The sequence below is a fragment of the Lycium barbarum genome, chromosome 12 (genome assembly GCF_019175385.1).
Source record: "Lycium barbarum isolate Lr01 chromosome 12, ASM1917538v2, whole genome shotgun sequence".
Lineage (NCBI taxonomy): Eukaryota > Viridiplantae > Streptophyta > Magnoliopsida > Solanales > Solanaceae > Lycium > Lycium barbarum.
This window is the reverse complement of record NC_083348.1, coordinates 3,803,860-3,821,726: the sequence shown is the minus strand read 5'-3', so window position 1 is coordinate 3,821,726 and position 17,867 is coordinate 3,803,860. Positions and strand designations below refer to the sequence as shown.

The 17,867-nt window shown below is 41.3% G+C and overlaps 1 protein-coding gene and 1 long non-coding RNA gene across 2 annotated transcripts in view; one reads left to right on the top strand and one right to left on the bottom strand.

The window, feature by feature from the left end:
* LOC132623515 (uncharacterized) overlaps positions 1-6,787 on the bottom strand; it is a 31,674-nt gene extending 24,887 nt beyond the window's left edge. The window contains exons 1-2 of the long non-coding RNA XR_009576264.1: positions 4,722-6,787; positions 4,513-4,600 (exon numbers count right to left, since the gene is read on the bottom strand). This is a non-coding gene — a long non-coding RNA (uncharacterized LOC132623515). The remainder of the gene's footprint in view (positions 1-4,512; positions 4,601-4,721) is intronic.
* A 5,033-nt stretch (positions 6,788-11,820) lies between these two features.
* LOC132624081 (uncharacterized) lies at positions 11,821-14,364 on the top strand. Its single transcript, XM_060338912.1, has 3 exons — positions 11,821-11,997; positions 13,555-13,877; positions 14,292-14,364. The coding sequence occupies exons 1-3, from the start codon at positions 11,821-11,823 to the stop codon at positions 14,362-14,364; spliced, it is 573 nt and encodes a 190-aa protein (XP_060194895.1).
* Positions 14,365-17,867: the final 3,503 nt, after the last annotated feature.

Genomic DNA, 17,867 nt, shown 5'->3' with positions numbered 1-17,867 from the left:
AGGAGTCTGGTTGATCGAGTACAATTTGAATATAAACCTCTCGGCTACATGATATACAGGGCATGAACAATCTTAGGACAAATCATCATCGAGAATAATAAGACGTTAGTAGGGAAAAGTTAATACTAATCACCTGGGCGTTACCACAGATGGAACTATGATGAGTTTGTAAGGAATTAAAGGGATCCAGCCAAGAAGCTAAAAGGACATGATATGCTATATATATAAAGTCGACCAGACTAAAAGGGATAATCTAAGATAGCACCAGAGAAGCGAGTAAGGAAAAGTGCTACAGCTAAATAAGAAAAGTTGTTCATTGGTGGAGAAATAAAGAGTCACGAAACAGGTTGGGCTAAGCCAACTGAAGGGGAAGTCATGGAAATAGTTGGAGATAAGATCACGAGAAAAGGAGTTAACGATATAAATAGAGAAGAGAGGCATTTAAAGAATTAAGCGACCCACTTGATTGATAAACCGAAATGATAGATAGGTGCGCCAGACTATGAGAAAGACTTATTAAATGAAAGTGGGGCGAAGGTCCAAAGTAAGAGGAGGACCCTAAAGCAAATGATCAAAGGATGTTATTGATACGAATAGCCAACCCGAACGCAATAAGTCAAATCAAAGGAAGAAAGGATTAAGCAAGGGATTTTGGTGTTACACTAGCTGGTGTATTTATACCACAGGAATTGATTCGACTGCTGTAAGAAAGAAAAGAAGGCTATAATATGACCAGTTTTGAAATTATTTCAAGGGGAAAGTGCGTCAACTCGAACAAAACAAAGGCCGAGGATATTTGTGAAGTATAAGAAGGATACGTAGAGATCGGAGAGAACAAGAATTCCTGAATAAAATGAAGATGGGATCAGAAATTGGATAAAAGTATGTATCGAAAAAAAAGGTGTATAACAGTGTAGACAATAGAGGTGAAGAGACAACAAGAATGACTAAGCACGAAGAGTTAGTAAGAAAAAGGGGCGACCTTGAGCACGAGCATAATTTTTTTCCACAAAAGAAGAAGGATAAGTGGCGCAATTCAAATAAGCTCAGTCTTAATAAGCAAGTTAGATTGCACATAAGTAAAGTAAATACCAGCAAATACAGGGAAGAACATTGACATCTACCTCAAAGCGAACTCTACTTCAACATTCGAGGACGAATGTTTTTGAAAGGGGGGAGGATGTTACACCCCGTAGTTCTGTACGTTGAAATTCGTAGGTGTTGGCTGTTTTAAGTATGGACATTGGAGTTACCTCCAAGGATACATGAGATTAGATGGGCTTATCGTATGTTTATGAGGGTTTAAGTTCATATAATAAGCTGTGGAAGGATTGGAAGGCAAGTAAATCAAGGTAATTAAGTTTGTTGGATTTTGGAGAAAATATGAGGGGTAATTTTGGCCCTACATGAGGAAGGAATATATTTTAGTATATGAGTAGTTTTGGAGAAAAGCAAAAGCCTAAATAGAAGTTCATGAAGTCTAGTTTCCAACGTAATAAACCGTTCGTCGATAGGACATCAGAGTAGAGAGTTAGGGATGTTACAAGTTATGCCGCCAGAGCAAAAACTAACCCTTCGCGAATGCGGCCAAAGGGCCGCGAACTTGAAGGGGAGAAGGGATTAACCCTTCGCGAATGCGACCCAAGGTCGCGAACGCGAAGGCTAAATTTTGAGTCGGTGGAAACTGACTTAAACACCCTATATAATGGGCAAAGCCCTCATTTTTCACCCATAATTTTCCCCAAAATCTCAGCCAACATACATAGGTGTGTGTGTAACATAAAAGTGAGGGATTGGAGTGATTTCAAGTGACGGGATTATATACGAGGCTCGGGAAGTGTGCAGCTGTGATTATAGTATCGTTTTGCGGTGGATTTCAGCTTGGATTCAAAGCAAATATTGAAGATCTTGCGGATCTAGTGAGAATAAGGTATGAATCTCTCCTTATTAATATTAATTTCAGTTTATTTACGGAGATAAAGTTATTAAATAGTCGTAGAATAAGTTGGTTAGTTGAAAAACTTGGAAAATATCATGTGGGATTTTTATGGAGCCTATTGGTGTTGATAATGTTGTTGTGATGTTGGTATTGTTGTTGTTGTTGTTTTTGGTTGTTGGATTGTGATTTCAGGGTAGGCATATAAATAGGGGAGATGTTGCCTGAATTTCGGCAGATTCTAAATGGAATTGAATTAAAGGCTTAAGATGAGCGTATGACATTGAGCCTAACAATGGTATGAATGGTTTATATGTAGACCCACGAGCTTGGAAGGATAAACGTTAAGTGGCTAAGGAGACCGAAAGGTATGTAAGGCTAATCCCTTTCTTTCTAAAGGCATGATTCGCTTCTTACGAACCCATGCATGAATTCCATGAAAACCTCATTTCTAAGAACGTTAAAAGTTTATGATTCTCCAATTTTTTATGATGCTAAAGACGAATGTTTTCTATAATGACCATGATGATGATTATGATGATCCCATTTCTGGAGATTCCAAAGTTGGTTTTAATGTCATTATGAGATTATTAAGCTGGTTTCAAGATTATTGATTATATTTTTTGATATTGATCTCATCTTACGATTTTGTTCTTTCAAGGTAAGATATATGCATGATGATAATTCCATAATTAAAATCGGAGGTTACCGACCTTACGTCACTCCGATGTATTTATAACTTTTATTTGGCTCTCATGCATGCTTTATATATATATGTACGTATTTTACTACACCAAGCCGCACTATAGTCGGCCGGGTACGGCACCTATTGTGCAACCACTGATCAGTTGGTATTACACACTAAGCCCCGAAAGGGCCGGGTACATTACACACCGAGTCCCGAAAGGGCCGGGTACGTTACACACCTAGTCCTGAAAAGGCCGGGTATGTTATGATGATGATATCATATATATATATATATATGATATGTATGTATGTATGAAAAAGTTTTTTTTTAAAAAGCTAAGCATGCATGGTATTTGCCTTATAAGGCATCCAGATGTACAAGTTATCTCTCTCATTCCATGTTGTCTTTCATATCTATATTATGTCTTTATTCATGCCTTGCATACTTGTGCGCTCCACTTGGTCTGGAGCCGCAGTCTTTTGGTATGATATTTTGATTTGTATACATGAGTATAACGAGGCCTTGTCCCGTCCTTCCTACAGTTTATATTCCATAAGAGGTCTGTAGACATCTGTATGTAGTTAGAAAGTTAGATAGCCTTGTCAGTTCTTATTCCATTAGACGAAATATGTAGCGGCCTAGTCGAAAGTAGGAGTGCTTGATCAGAAAAGGTCAGGCACTCGTCACGACTCCTCAGTTTGGGGCATGACACTAAACTTGGAAATTGGCAAAAAGGGCCCACAAGGCAAAACGGGAAATTCGGGGATAAATTACCAAATTAAGTACTAGGTAATCATAACCCAACCACTAATTATTGATTTAACTCAAGGATTAGCCTAATTCCAGATTTCAAGCAAAACCCCCAAATTGGGTATAAACCCTAAGTCTCCAAATCCGAAATTCAACACTAAAAGTGGAAGATATATGATTAATGAGCTTAGATTAGTAATTATCTAGCATAAACATCACCAATTTATCATTAATAATCCTAGGAACAATTTTCTTCCAAAACCCTCTTTGAACTCCCATCACCATGGGTTTATTATGGGAAAAGCGGAATCTAACATGATAATGGATTAATGGAAGAATCAAGAAATGGGCAAGATTTACCTCCTAGATTCTCCTCCAAATATCCCTAAGAACAGCTTCTTCAAGCTCAAATATTGTAATGGGATATAATGAGGGTCTAAGGGTTTTTAACAGTTCATTAACTTTACAAAACTGCCCGTCACCCGCTTCAGCGGCACTGGGATCGCCCCAGCGGAGCTGCTTCAGTGGTAATGACCAAAAGTCATTGACCGCTCCAGCGGTGCCACTGCCGCGGTGCTGGTGCCGCCAAAGCTGGCACGAGACACCAGAAAACTCCCAAAGTTTCACAACTCGATCCGATTTTCTGACTAGTTCCCGAGGCCATCTGCTTGTATACCATATACCTAGACACACACAAAAACGCGCTACGAACGTGACCGTGGCCTTAGAATTCCCAACGGAGGTCTCGTTGACCGAGTCAACCCCTAATGCCTTAATTCTAAATTCCCAACCCAAGTCTCGAAATGCATCCAAGTGCTTTGGGAAGCAAACCAAATACACCCCCAAGTATTAAACGATCATCCAGACCTCTCAAAATCGACGGAATTCCGAAAAGGGTCCGTTTATCCTAAAGTCAACTTCGGGTCAAACATTTTTCACTTTAAGCCTATATTTCCAAAAGTTGCCCGAATCCGGTCTAGACACCTCAGGAAGCGTGTCGGCGGTCTTCTCGGGTCAAAAGTGAGCTAATCAATGCTTGAGAATGGGCGAAAATACTGAAAGGAATATAACGACCAAACGGGTTGTTACAGACGGGACAGGACCCCACCATGCCCATATGTACAGAAAAGAACCATACCAAGCTAAACTGCAACTCTGGAACAAATGGAGTGCTTTTGTAATTGCTGAGAAGGCAGCCTATGGGTCTGAACTGTCTCCATGTCTACCTGCGATCATGAATGCAGCATCCACAAATAAAACAATGTCAGTACGAAACGTACTGAGTATGTAAAGCATGAATAACAACATAATAAAGATATGAAAGTAATATGAGATAAGAGAAATAACCTGTACATCTGAATGCCTCTTAAGGCGGATGTCATGCATGCTTTCCTTAAAAAAACATTTTCATACATATACATATATCATAACACCGTAGCCGGACCCGGCCCTAATAAGGCTCGGTGTTATCCGTAACCAACTGTAGTGGTATGCGCAATAGGTGTCGTGCCCGACCGACTATAGACCGGCTCGGTGTGAGAAAATAGGTACATATATATATATATAAAGCATGCGTGAGAGCTCAAAGAAGAGTTATGACTCTGTCAGAGTGACGTAAGGTCGGCAAAACCTCCGATTACCATTATAGAACTATCATCATGAACGTATCTCACCTTGAAGGAACAATAACCATAAGATGAGATTAACATCAATGAATAAGATCAATAACCATAAGATAAAGATCAATAATCATGAGACAAATATCAACAATATCATAGGAACATCAAAAACCATAAGCTTTTAGTACTTCTAGGAATAGGGACATTATGGATATCATTTGTGTGGGTTTGTATCAATAAGATCATGCCATAAGAAACAAAAGGACAACCTTAACATACATCGTCGTCTACTTAAGCACTCAAAGTCTATCCTCCTGAGCTTGCAAATCTACATTCAAGATGATTGATACTATGGTTAAGTCATAGAAACTCTCATAAAGTCAAGCTAAATTAATTGGTGAACTAACGAAAATCAGGCAACATTTCCCTCAATTAGCTACTTCCACCAAACTCCAAAACAAGAATAACAACATCAACAATGCCATAGTCAAGAGATTACATTCAAATTAAACTCAATTCAGTCCCAAAACTTCCTTTCATAGTCAATCCATAACAACAACTTCAACACAACACCTTATGACTTTTCTCCATAACTATTTTCACCTTTAAGACTTGCTAAATCTTCAAATCACCTTAACATAAGAAGTAGAATGAAAATCATACCGTATAACTTGAAGAATTCACCTCACACAACTTACTCCAAAGCCTGTTCACTAATCCTTGAACTAGAAGCAAGAACAATCTCCTTCCATGAATTAGCTTAGGGTTTTATTGTTTGATCTTCTCTTGAAATGAGTTGGAATGTTTATGGATGATTAGGAATGGTTGGGAGAGCTTACAGGGTCACTAGGGATCTGATTCAGTGAAATAATAAGCCCCAAGTCGTGGGTTTTAATTTATAACAAAAGGGAAAAATTCCATCGACTTAGATTATACGGACCGTATAAAATTATACGGCCAACATGCTGTCTGTAATAATTTTATACGGACCGTATAGTTGGTCCATATAATTCCCCTAAAAAATTCTGCTCTCTATAAATTTTTAAAATCCTTAAATTTGGTCCATATCTCACAATACGGATCATATCTCAATTATATGGCCCCTATCTTATTTTTCCCAAAAACAACTTTTGACGAACATTTCCGCTTCGATTCACTTATTTTTGAATCCTTTCGTAACTTACCAAACATGAACTTAAACGCTTATAAGCATGATTTAAGCACGCCAAACCTCATATAACCTCGAAGGCAAATTCCAGTGTCCAAAACTTAGACAACTAATGTACAACGAATCTCAATATATAAAACTACAAGGTGTAACAATATTGGGTCATTTGAGATTATTCATCATATTGGCGAGGTAGCCTATGAGTTAGCTTTGCCACCTGGTATATCGGGTGTTCACCTGATTATTCAGCATATTAGCGAGGTAGCCTATGAGTTAACTTTTCCACCTGGTTTGTCGGGTGTTCACCCTGTATTTCATATTTTGATGCTCAGGGAGTACCATTTGGATGCTGCTCATGTGATTCAATGGGTTTCAATGTTGCTTGGTCAGAATTTCACTTTTGAGAAAGAGTTGTTAGCCATTTTGGATAGGCAGATTCGAAAGTTGAGATCCAAAGAGTTAGTTTCAGTGAAGGTTCAATAGAAGCATTATCCGGTCGAAGAGGATACTTGAGAGACCGAGTCAGACATGCGGAGTGGATATCCCCAGTTTTTTGATAGTTCAGATACCTTCTTTCTCTTTATGTTTGAGGACTAGCGTGTGTTTAAGTGGGGGATGATGTAACAACCTAATCGGTCATTTTGAGAACCGATGCTCTATTTTGCATGTCGCCTATTCCAGAATCTCTGTAATAATTGTTTGGACGTTCTTGCCAAATTTAAACTCAAACGGATATCATTTGGTTCACATTGGGAAAAGGTTCCATTTTGGAAATTCCGATATTTAATTATTTGGATTAATTGTTCGTTTTGAGAAAAAATACTCTGATTGGCGATTTGAATGTTTCATTAAATTTTTAATGTTAATTATGACCTATAGAAATCAACAGATCTAATTTTAGAGTTCGTTTGTTTGGTTTTTTATAATTAAGTTGGTTTTAGTATTTAATATGTCTATTTATGGTGAAAAGATGGTCATGGGAAGAAATAAGATCTGGATTGGAAATTTAATGGTTCGATTAGCTTCGTATTGATGTCTATGACTTGCGGGGATGGGTAACGCGATTCTCGAGGCTTTCAGAGAAAAGGATATTTTGGAAATCCTTAAGTTAAGAAATGAGAATGGTTTACCAAAGTCAACATCGAGGATAGATGAGTCTTTTTTAATGTTTCGTCGATTCCATTAGATCTGAAATATGATTTATGACTTAGTCGAGTCGTTGGTACGGTTCCCGAGAGGTTCGGGTGTGATTTAGGTAGCTAGTTGAGAAACTAGCTTTTGAGATGATTTGGAATTGACCACGGTCAACATCGGGTCAAGACGGGTTAATTTGGATGTTTTGAGAGTTCGAGCAGGTTTACAGAAAGGTCGATGGAGAAGAGGAACCATTCGAGATGTTTCCCGAGTTTCAAGAAAAAGAGAATGATGCGAATGATGAATCTGACTACTATGCCCTGACCAACGAGGGATCTGATCTGACTTCTATGCACCCTCACCCTTGCTGGTACCTAACAAATTATAATTCCTCTCCCCCCATTTATTTAACTTTTGTAATAGGAAAGGATTTGCCAAAGTAAGTCTGCCATAAAGGCCATTGGACCGAGATCCACCCAAACATAAAAGGCCCATAAACCTCCGAACTTTTAGAACAAAGGATCAAAAATATTGAAGCTTTAATATATGATTTTATGTGCTATGTGCACTTTAAATATCAATATGTGATATCTTGCCTTTATATGTTATGTTAAGTAACTAACTTTGTCTATCATTGAGTTATTTTTATCTTATAGAACGAGGCCGATTATCATAGCACGAAAGCTAGCATACTTCACGAGATCCAAAGCCGTATTAGCATCCCTCTCAGACAAAGGAAAAGAAAAGATGACTGGTACACCCGATAATGGAAATGAGCTCGTTCTCCGTGTCGGAGATGCCCAAGACCCACAGGAAGAATCATCTCAAGAAGATGTGATCGCAACATTACTAACCGCCATCACGGCCCTCTAAGAAAAAGTGTCTAGGAATGAGGCAGCCAATGCGGACAAGGAGGCCTCGACGGAGGAAAGGAGGCCTCCTCCTCCCTTCCCTTCACTAAGCTCCCCAATGCCTGATCACTTTCCTATATACCCACCAGGAACCATCCCACCTCTACTAAGCTCCTCCAACCCAAACCACACTGGTCCTTCCTACCACACCACACTACACTACCAACAAAATAGACTCCCATTCCAGGGACCACTCTCTCAGTCCCTTCTTACCAGGTTCCTCGGCCCGTTTTCATCAATCCAACGAACCAAGTACGTGTTCTAGCCCCACCAACTGGGCAAACCTCCACTGCCCCACTCAACCATACCACCACTAAGTATTATTCTTCACTCCCAACATCCCAAGTGAATTCTCCCCAGGGCATAAAGAGCTGGATCATTATGAAGAAATGGAGAAGACCTGTAGGGCTGAACAGGATAATCGCGAAAGAGATATGGAAAAGAAGATGGAGGAATTACTAGAGAGATCCAACAGGTCCGCAAGGAAGGCTACGGGACTAAGATATGATGACATGTGCATGCATCCGGATTTGGACTTACCGGAAGGGTTCAAAATCCTAAAATTCGAAATGTTTAGCGGACAGGAAATCCCAAGACACACCTCCGATCCTACTGTGACCAATTGGTCGGAGTGAAAAAAAATGAACCTCTGATTATGCCACTATTCAATCATAGTTTAACTAAAGAAATCACTGAGTGGTTCGCAACTCAAGATATGCGCCAATGGCTCACCTAGGAGGACATGGCAGAATCCTTCATGGAGAGATTCCGCTTTAATGTCGAAACAGTACCCGACAGCTACTACCCTGAAAAGGTCAAACAGAAATCAACAGAAAACTATAGAGAGTTCGCCAGCAGGTGGAGGGAGGAAAGCAGCCCGTATGCAGCCACCGATATGTGAGGGAGAGCGAGTCTCCGTGTTTATTAGGTCCGAAGAGCCCGATTTCTATGACAGAATGTTATCTATGGCTGGGAGGCCATTTGTTGAGTTGGTCAAAATGGGAGAGGCCATAGAAGATGGTCTCAAATCTGGGAAAATAGTCAGTGTCTTCAACAAGGCATTTGGACGAGCTACTGTAGGAATCTTCCGTAAGAAAAAGAGGACGTGACAAGCATATCCCACATTCCAAACCCAAGCCCAAAAGAACCGCAATCCTCCCTTCATAAATTACTCCACACCTACCTATAATCCAACACCTATGTATTACGTATAGCCTAGCTTCACCACTACTATACCAGCTTACACGGCTCCGTCTAGTGTCCATGTGTCCGCTCTTGCTTATCGAACACCGCCACAACAAACCTATCAACCGCCACCTCAATAAAATTACCGCCCACCACCAAATCAACCACCTCAGAACTACCAAAATCAACCACCACCCCCAGCATACAATGCTCCACGTCCTGCTCTCAAAAGAAAGCCAGTAAGAGAATTCACAACACTTCTCGAGCCCAGGGCTCGGCTTTTAGAAAGGCTATCGGCCGCTGGCCTAATCCAGAAGGTCCCTCAAAAACCAACACAGCTGGGGAACAGATTCTCAAGGCTGATCAGACTTGTACTTATCTTTCAAGAGGAAATGGGCACAGCACATAAGACTGCATAAATCTCAAGCACAAAATTCATAATCTGATCGACAAAAGGAAAATCACTTTGGAAACTGCAGCTCCCAATGTGAACACAAACCCGTTACCCAGCCATAGAAATAACGGAGTCCACATGATTGAGAGGGATGAGGACTGGGAAGCTTGCAAAGCATTGGCCCCCAAAGCAGTCGAATTTCTGCAACAAACAGTAGCCTCTCTCACACTCCAGGAGCGCCCCAATTTCAAAGTTTTGATCCCAGCACCGGGAGCCACAAAAGCTATATCGAGGTTCAGGACTTTGGTCCTAGCACCCGTAGTAGCACAGACATCACAGCAAATTGCACCTACCCCAAAAAAGCCAATCACTGTGCAAGTAGCCATGGCTCAAGGCATGACCCGCTCAGGGTGATGTTACACTCTTGAAGAGCTGGCCTCAAAATGCCACAAGGAAAGAAAACACCCAAAAGAGAGCAATGACCGAAGGAGAAGCTGAAGATTTCTGGCGGCGCATGCAACCAAAAGACTACTCCATCGTTGAGCATCTGAAGAAGACATCGGCACAAATATTTATGTTATCATTACTGGCCAGCTCCCCATCACATAGGCAGGCCCTCATGAGAGTGTTAGATAATGCACATGTACCAGCCGGTACAAGCAGCAAATACTTGGCTGGATTGGTAGCCTATATCATTGGGGAACACAGAATTTGCATCTCAAAAAGGGAGTTGCCAGCAGAAGGAACCTCCCACAATAGAGCTCTTAACGTCACCGTAGAGTGTCGTGGCAAGGTAATAGGGAGGGTCCTTGTGGACAATGGGTCAGGCATCAATATCTGCCCCATCACTACATTAACACAGCTCGGTTATGACATAACCAAAATCCGCCAGAGCGGGACGAACGTCAGAGGATTTGATGGATCCTAGAGTGATTCCCTGGGAGAAGTAGACCTATAGATCAAAGTTGGGCCTGCCTCTTTCACAGCAGAATTCCAAGTCATGGCGATCACGACCACTACAACATGCTCCTAGAAAGACCCTAGATACACTCCGTCAGCGCAGTCCCATCAACTCTGCACCAAGCCATAAAATTTGATTGGCAGGGATAGAAAATTGTGGTTCCAGCCGAGAAGGATATCCAAAAGTATCCTTGCAACATCATACATGTGATTGAGAGGAGTCCCCACATGTCAAACTTCCATATGGTGGAATACGTTGGGGCCACCCATGCAGAAGGGGAGGTCGACAATCGATGCCAGCAGTCTACAAAATGATTACCTCCACCATGCTGATAAGTGGTTTTGAAACAGGAAAGGGCCTAGGAAGGGACCTCGAAAGGATAACAGAGCCTGTGCCAATCCCAAAAAAAAATTGCCACTTCGGTCTAGGGTATACTCCTAGTGAAGACGAGCTCACAAAGGCTCTCAAGAGAAAAACCAGAGCGGGGAATCTATCTCATCCAATTTCGGGTCTGTACCAGTCATTTCCCAGAAAGATGCTGATGCTGAATGAAGAAGAAACTGATGGGGGTCTCGAGTCGCTGTTTGAAGAAGAGGGATGCTACACAATCAATGAAAAAAGCCAGGAGATGCTCACCATATGCCGTCTGAAGCCAGGAGAGTACTTGAGAAATTGGACATATACTCCCCTCTTGGCTCCTTGGTAGAGAGATGGATTTTCCTTAAAATCTTTTGTTAAAAAGAGACGACATCGACAGAGGCCCGAACGATCGCCTTTCTAAATTACTTCGTGATGTTTGAAAATGGGAATAGTCCGGCGTTATTCCGAACCAGGACCACAGTTTGTAACCAATTACTGTTGAATTAATGAAAAGCCTCGATCTACATAAAACTGCTACCTTTATCAAATAATAATAACGAAAATTTTCTAACTAACCAAGAATAACGAACAATAATAAACCTAACTTTACTTTGCCTTGCCTTTTTAATAGTAAACGTAATAAAATGGCCTAAAATGTCATGATATGTCGCGAAACGAAGGAGGAATAGTCAACAGGAGTACGATAAAGCGACCATGATGCTAGAGGGACTAGTAGAAGAGTTGGAAGAGTTAGAAGATAAGAAGAAGCCGAATATGGACGAAACAGAGGTGACCAATCTCGGTGACGAAGAGGATGTCAGGGAGACACGAATCAGTGCTCATTTGAGATCTCCACCGAAAGAAGAGCTCATAACTCTGTTGAAGGAATATGTGAACGTCTTCGCCTGGTCATACACAGATATATCGGGATTGAGCACTCAAATAGTGGCCCACATATTACCCATCAAGGAGGGTTTTTCCCCAGTCAAGCAAAAGACGCGAACATGTAAGCCATACATGAGTATCAGGATAAAGGACGAAGTAGAGAAATAGATCAAGTTTGGAATAGTGGAGGTGAAGTCCTACCCCAACTTTCCTCTCTCAAACATCCACATTCTAATAGACAACTGCACCAAGCACGAGCTGCAGTCATTCGTGGATTGTTTCACCGGGTATCATCAAACACTCATGAGCGAAGAAGATGCAGAAAAAACAACCTTCATCACCCCTTAGGGGGTCTACCATTACAGGGTGATTCCGTTTGGCCTAAAAAATACCGGTGCTACGTACATGAGAGCTATGACTACCCTATTTCATGATATGATGAGATTGAAGTCTAGATGGACGATGTCATCATAAAATCAAGGGAAAGCTCAGAACATACCATGCACTTCCGTAAGTTCTTTGACATACTTCGCAAATTCAATCTAAGGCTAAACCTTGCGAAGTGCGAATTTGGAGTGCCTGCGGGTAAATTGCTAGGATTCATAGTCAGTCGAAGGGGTATTGAACTGGATCCTACCAAAATTAAAGCAATTCAGGAGTTACCGCCTACCAAGACCAAGAAAAAGGTCATGAGCTTCTTGGGAAGGTTAAACTACATTGGGCGGTTCATAGCCCAGTCAACTGTGATTATAGAGCCAATCCTTAAATTGCTCAAGAAAGACGCTCCCACGAATTGGATGGGAGAATAACAAGAGGCATTTGACAAAATCAAGAGATACCTTTCTAATCATCCCGTCTTGTGGCCGCCCAGGCAAGGGAGTCTTGTGTTACTGTATTTGTCAGTACCAGAAAATGCTTTCGGGTGCATACTCACCCAGCATGATGAAGAGGGCAAAAAGAAAGATGTCATCTACTATCTGAGCAAGAAGTTCACATCTTGTGAGGAGCGATATATGCTCATAGAAAAATCCTGTTGTGCTCGGACCTAAATTTCTCAAAAGCTGAGGCACTACCTATCGGTATTCACCACTCACCTTATATCTAGAATGGATCCATTGAGATACATTTTTTGGCAACCGATGCCATTTAGCCAATTTTCCCACGGACGAACTTGCTGGCAGAAAGTCCCGTCAATGACGAACTTGAACCATTACATGCTTTCTTCCCAGATGAGGAAGTGATGGCGATGGAAGAAGAGGTAGCAGAACCATACTCAGGTTGGCGACTGTTCTTCGACGGAACGATCAATTACAAAATATCAGGCATCTGGACGGTGTTAATATCATAACAGGACAACTTTATCTGATGGCCGCAAAGCTCAACTCTAGGTGTACCAACAGCATGGCAAAATATGAAGCATGTATCCACGACCTCAGGATGGCATTGGACATGAACATACAAGAGCTGTTGGTAATCGGGGACTCTGATTTACTCATAAATCAAGTGAAAGGAAATTAGGCAACCAAAAATAATAAGATACTCCCATCTGTGAATCTGGTATAGAGATTATGCGGGAGATTCAATAGTATCAACTTCAAACATACTTCAAGGGCTCAAAATGAGTTCGTAGACGCATTGGCTACAATAGCATCTATGATCCAGCACCCCGAGAGTACTTGCATTGATCCGCTAGAGATCACACTGAGAGAGGAACAGGCTCACTGCACCCATGTCAAGGCCAAGCCGGATGGCCAACCATGGTATGCTGACATCAAGGCCCCAGAGAGTTCAGCAAATCAAAAGAAGACCATTAGGAGGTTGGCTAATGGGTTCTTCTTGAACAAAGAAGTATTGTATAAAAGGACCCCTGACCTCGGGTTACTCAGGTGCGTGGACGCCGAAGAGGTTAAAAAATTACTAAAAGAGGTACACACAGGGGCATGCAGACCCCACATGAATGGATTCACACTTGCTAAGAAAATCCTGAGGACATGATATGACTGGATGACCATGGAGCATGACTCCTATAAATTCGTGCAAAAGTACCATTAGTGCCAAATACACGGGGATCTGATCAAGGTTCCCCTCACAAAATTACATGCGATGAGATCGCCTTGGCCATTTGTGGCATGAGGAATGGACGTCATAGGACCCATCGAGCCGTCACCCTCCAACGGACATCATTTCATCTTAGTCGCCATCGACTACTTCACCAAATATGTAGAAGCAACTTCACACAAGTCAGTGACCAAGAAAGTAGTGGCTGACTTCATAAAAAACAATCTGATATGTCATTTCAGTGTATCGGAATCCATCATCACAGACAATGGTGCCAATCTGAACATCCATTTGATGAAGGATATCTACGACTAATTCAAGGTCACCCATAGAAACTCTACCGCTTACCGGCCACAGATGAATGGAGTCGTAAAGGCTGCCAACAAGAACATCAAAAGAATCCTGAGAAAAATGATCGACAACTACAAAAATTGGCACGAGCAGTTACCTTAATTAATGGAAACAATTTATTATCAAAAGATAGAAATGTGCCTGAAAGCCATGTTATAGACCCACAGAAAGGGAAAGTCCCATGATTCGCCTGGGCTTACAAATAAAACTTGGGAAAATTCCATTAAAAAAGTTGACAATCGTTCTGAACAAACAAGAAGAATGGAAATAGCAATTTTAAAGTTTAGAGCGAATACGAGGGCTAAGGGTCCGGTGCAGCTCCAGCGGTAGGTGGTGACCCAGAATCTTTACTCCCCGATCTCTCCACTTCTAGATCCCCAATGTCCTCGACAGCTATCTCTACAGCCTCCAGCTATATTTCAGCTTCAAGCAGCGACGTAGGAAGATCAAAATCAGGAGTATTTGCCTCTTCCAGCATATCCCTCCGAGTTTTTAAGATGGCTAAATCATGACGAAGTCGTAATTTTTTGCATCAGGCTCGAAGGAGACCTCCCAAAAAACCTCAACACTAAAAAGCTGGCCCCGGATGTTGCTCAAATCCTCCTTGAACCTAGCAGCCTTATTATGAAGACCTATATATGAAGAAGTCAGAATCTGAACAGAATTCTCCCGGTCCCATTTTGAATTAGCCGCATCCTCCAAGCGCATTCTCAGGGACGCCTGGAAAGAATCCAAATCTTGAATCTTAGCCTACAGCCTCTCAACTTCATTCCTTAGACGATCGTTATCTTCTTAGAGCTTGACTTCTCTATGGGACGGAGAGATCAATCATGCAAATTCGGCAGTAGAGTTGGCAGCCACATGACCCTGATACATGAAAAATAAGAGTGGTAGCTAGAAATACTAGGGACTTGCAGGTGAATTTATGAGGAAGAAAATATAGGTACCTGAAGAAACAGATTGGCCAGGTGAGCCAATGAGTATTTCAAATGGATAACCGGAGGTTTTGGATGAGGAAATAAGCCCGAGGTTCCAACTTCAACAGGTGGAATGAATCTTGTCTGTGATGGTTCGCAAACTGGAGGAACAGGAGGTCCTCGACGCAATTCAGCAGGGGAAACCTTTGGTTCCCCGGCTGCTTTGCTGGAATAATGCAAAGGGTCCTGCGGACTTCTAACCAGAGGCCACTAGTCATCATCGTCAATCAAAACTACCTCGGGTTTTGCATCCTATTGTGTGGTGTACCACACTTCCATGATTCGGCATTGGGTCCGCACTCTAGAACCACTTTATGTCAAAAAGGTTCGTTCACCCGTTGGCTTACGCTTTCGAATGGAAGAAGCAACATTGAAAATGTTGGACATGATAGTTTTTTGAGTAAGGACTCTCCAGGAAGTGGTCTGTCTCACAGAAAGACCTGCAAGGAGAGGATTAATAAGAAAGAAAATGAGGAAATGAGGGGTGTTGTTACACCTTAGAAAATTTCATATCGTTTGAATTATATATAGACTAATAAGAGACCAGAGAGGCCATGAAACCCCTATAAGGTTGATAAAGATGTTTAACAAGAGTTTAGTAAGTACCTTAAGGTTTCGGAGTTAAAAGAATCGAAGAAATCAAGTTCGTCGGGAAAGGCATTTTGACAATTCCATTTGACTGCCGCAAAACGTTTTTGCGCCCCGTCAAATGGCATCCCCTCCACCATATAATGGTTACATTAAGGTCCTTTTTGGTTGTCCATTTGACAAACCCATTTGACGGAGAATCAAATATTCTGCGGTCCGTCAAAGCGGCTGCAAAATTGAGTCAGTGGCCGACCTTTTGATGTTTTAAATTCGTTCCAAGGTTCATTTTTAATTATCTCCACCTCAAACTTCGTCTAAATACTCTCCAAAACCCTCTCTAACAGTTCATAAGTTTCCCAGGTCAAGACTTCATGATTTGATGCAAGATTAACCTTGGAGATTAGCTTAAGTGAGGATTAGCCCTTGTATAGTGTTGTATTGGAGTTGAGGGTTTTTTTAAGCTAAAGGAAGCTTTGATTTCGCGTTTTGGCTGCTACATGAGGTAAGTAAATCATTATCTTGCTTGTGCTTAAGATTATCTTGGTGTTGGTTAAGGTAAATGATTGGAATAAACATGAGCTAGTGAGTAGAGTTGCTATTGGGAAATTGTTGAGTTTATGGGCTGTTTGCTTTGTTATTTTTGTATGGTATAAGGCTGAATCTTACCTAGTATTAATAATGGACCCCTTTACATTTTTGTAGCTTGAGTTGAATTGTGGAGGATTTCTTAGAAGGTACTAACGAATCACCAGAATAAGGTATGTTAAGGCTATTCCTTTCTCTTGGCATGATCAGAATGAAGTAAACGTAACGAATGATATCCATGACAGCTCTACTCTTAGGAAGTGTCAGAAGATTATGTTCTTGTTTCCATATGACGGTTTTTACATTATCTTATAATCCATTGATCCTTGAAAGAAGTTATGTTGACGATGTTAGTTCCATAACGATAATCAGAGGGGAAATGACCTTACGTCACTTCGATAGATTAATATTGTCTTCTTATCATTCATGAATTATATATATAGATATGTATCTATTTTATGAGACCAAGCCGCGCTATAGTCGGCCGAGTGTGGCACCTATTTTGCACACCACTGCATTTGGATACGGTATGATGATGATAGCCCCAAAGAGCAGCTTAATGATGATGATACAGCCCCATAGTGTGGCTTATATATGTACGTATATGTTTTTAAAAGAAAGCATGCATATTATCGCCCTCAGAAGTATTCAGATGTACAGGTTAATTCTCTCTTGTCTCATGTTACTCTCATGTCTCTATTATATTGTTTTCATGCCTTACATACTCTGCACATTATTTGTACTGATGTACCTTTTCCTTAGGATGTTGCGTTCCATGCCCACAGGTCTTGAGATACAGGTTGACAACCCACTCAGTAGGATATCAGCTCAGCAAACAGTGTTGTTGTACTCCACTTGTTCTGGAGTTGCCTTGTGAGTCAGTATGGATATGTATGCATATTTACAAGTATGGCAGGGCCTTGTCCCGACCATGTTATGTTATGTACTCCAGTGGAGGCTTGTAGATAGTTATGTACAGTCAGATATTGCATGGCCTTGTCGGCCCATACACTATGTCTAGCATGTTTATTTATTTATGTCCTTTTGAGACTCGTCTCATTTTCAGTCTATGGCTTCTGTGAGTTAGAAGGTTGTCTTATGATGGCCCTCATGGCCCACCTATGTTATGATTATGTTTACAGATGTATGTTTAGTGGTGCTGGCAAGTAAGGCCTGGGTTTCCGTCATGGCCCTCCGATTTGGGTCGTGACAAAAGTGGTATCAGAGAACAGTTCAGTCCTAGGGTTGTCTACAAGCCATGTCCAGTAGAGTCTTGTTTATGGATGTGTTATGCACCACACTTATAAATAGGAGGCT

Bases quoted from the DNA above. Each gene is read 5' to 3' on its own strand.
- LOC132624081 (XM_060338912.1), top strand. From the start codon at position 11,821: ATGATGCTAGAGGGACTAGTAGAAGAGTTGGAAGAGTTAGAAGATAAG. The intron at 11,998-13,554 runs GTGAACGTCTTC...AATCTGGTATAG, and splicing joins TAACTCTGTTGAAGGAATAT to AGATTATGCGGGAGATTCAA. The intron at 13,878-14,291 runs GTGCGTGGACGC...ATGTCATTTCAG, and splicing joins CCTGACCTCGGGTTACTCAG to TGTATCGGAATCCATCATCA.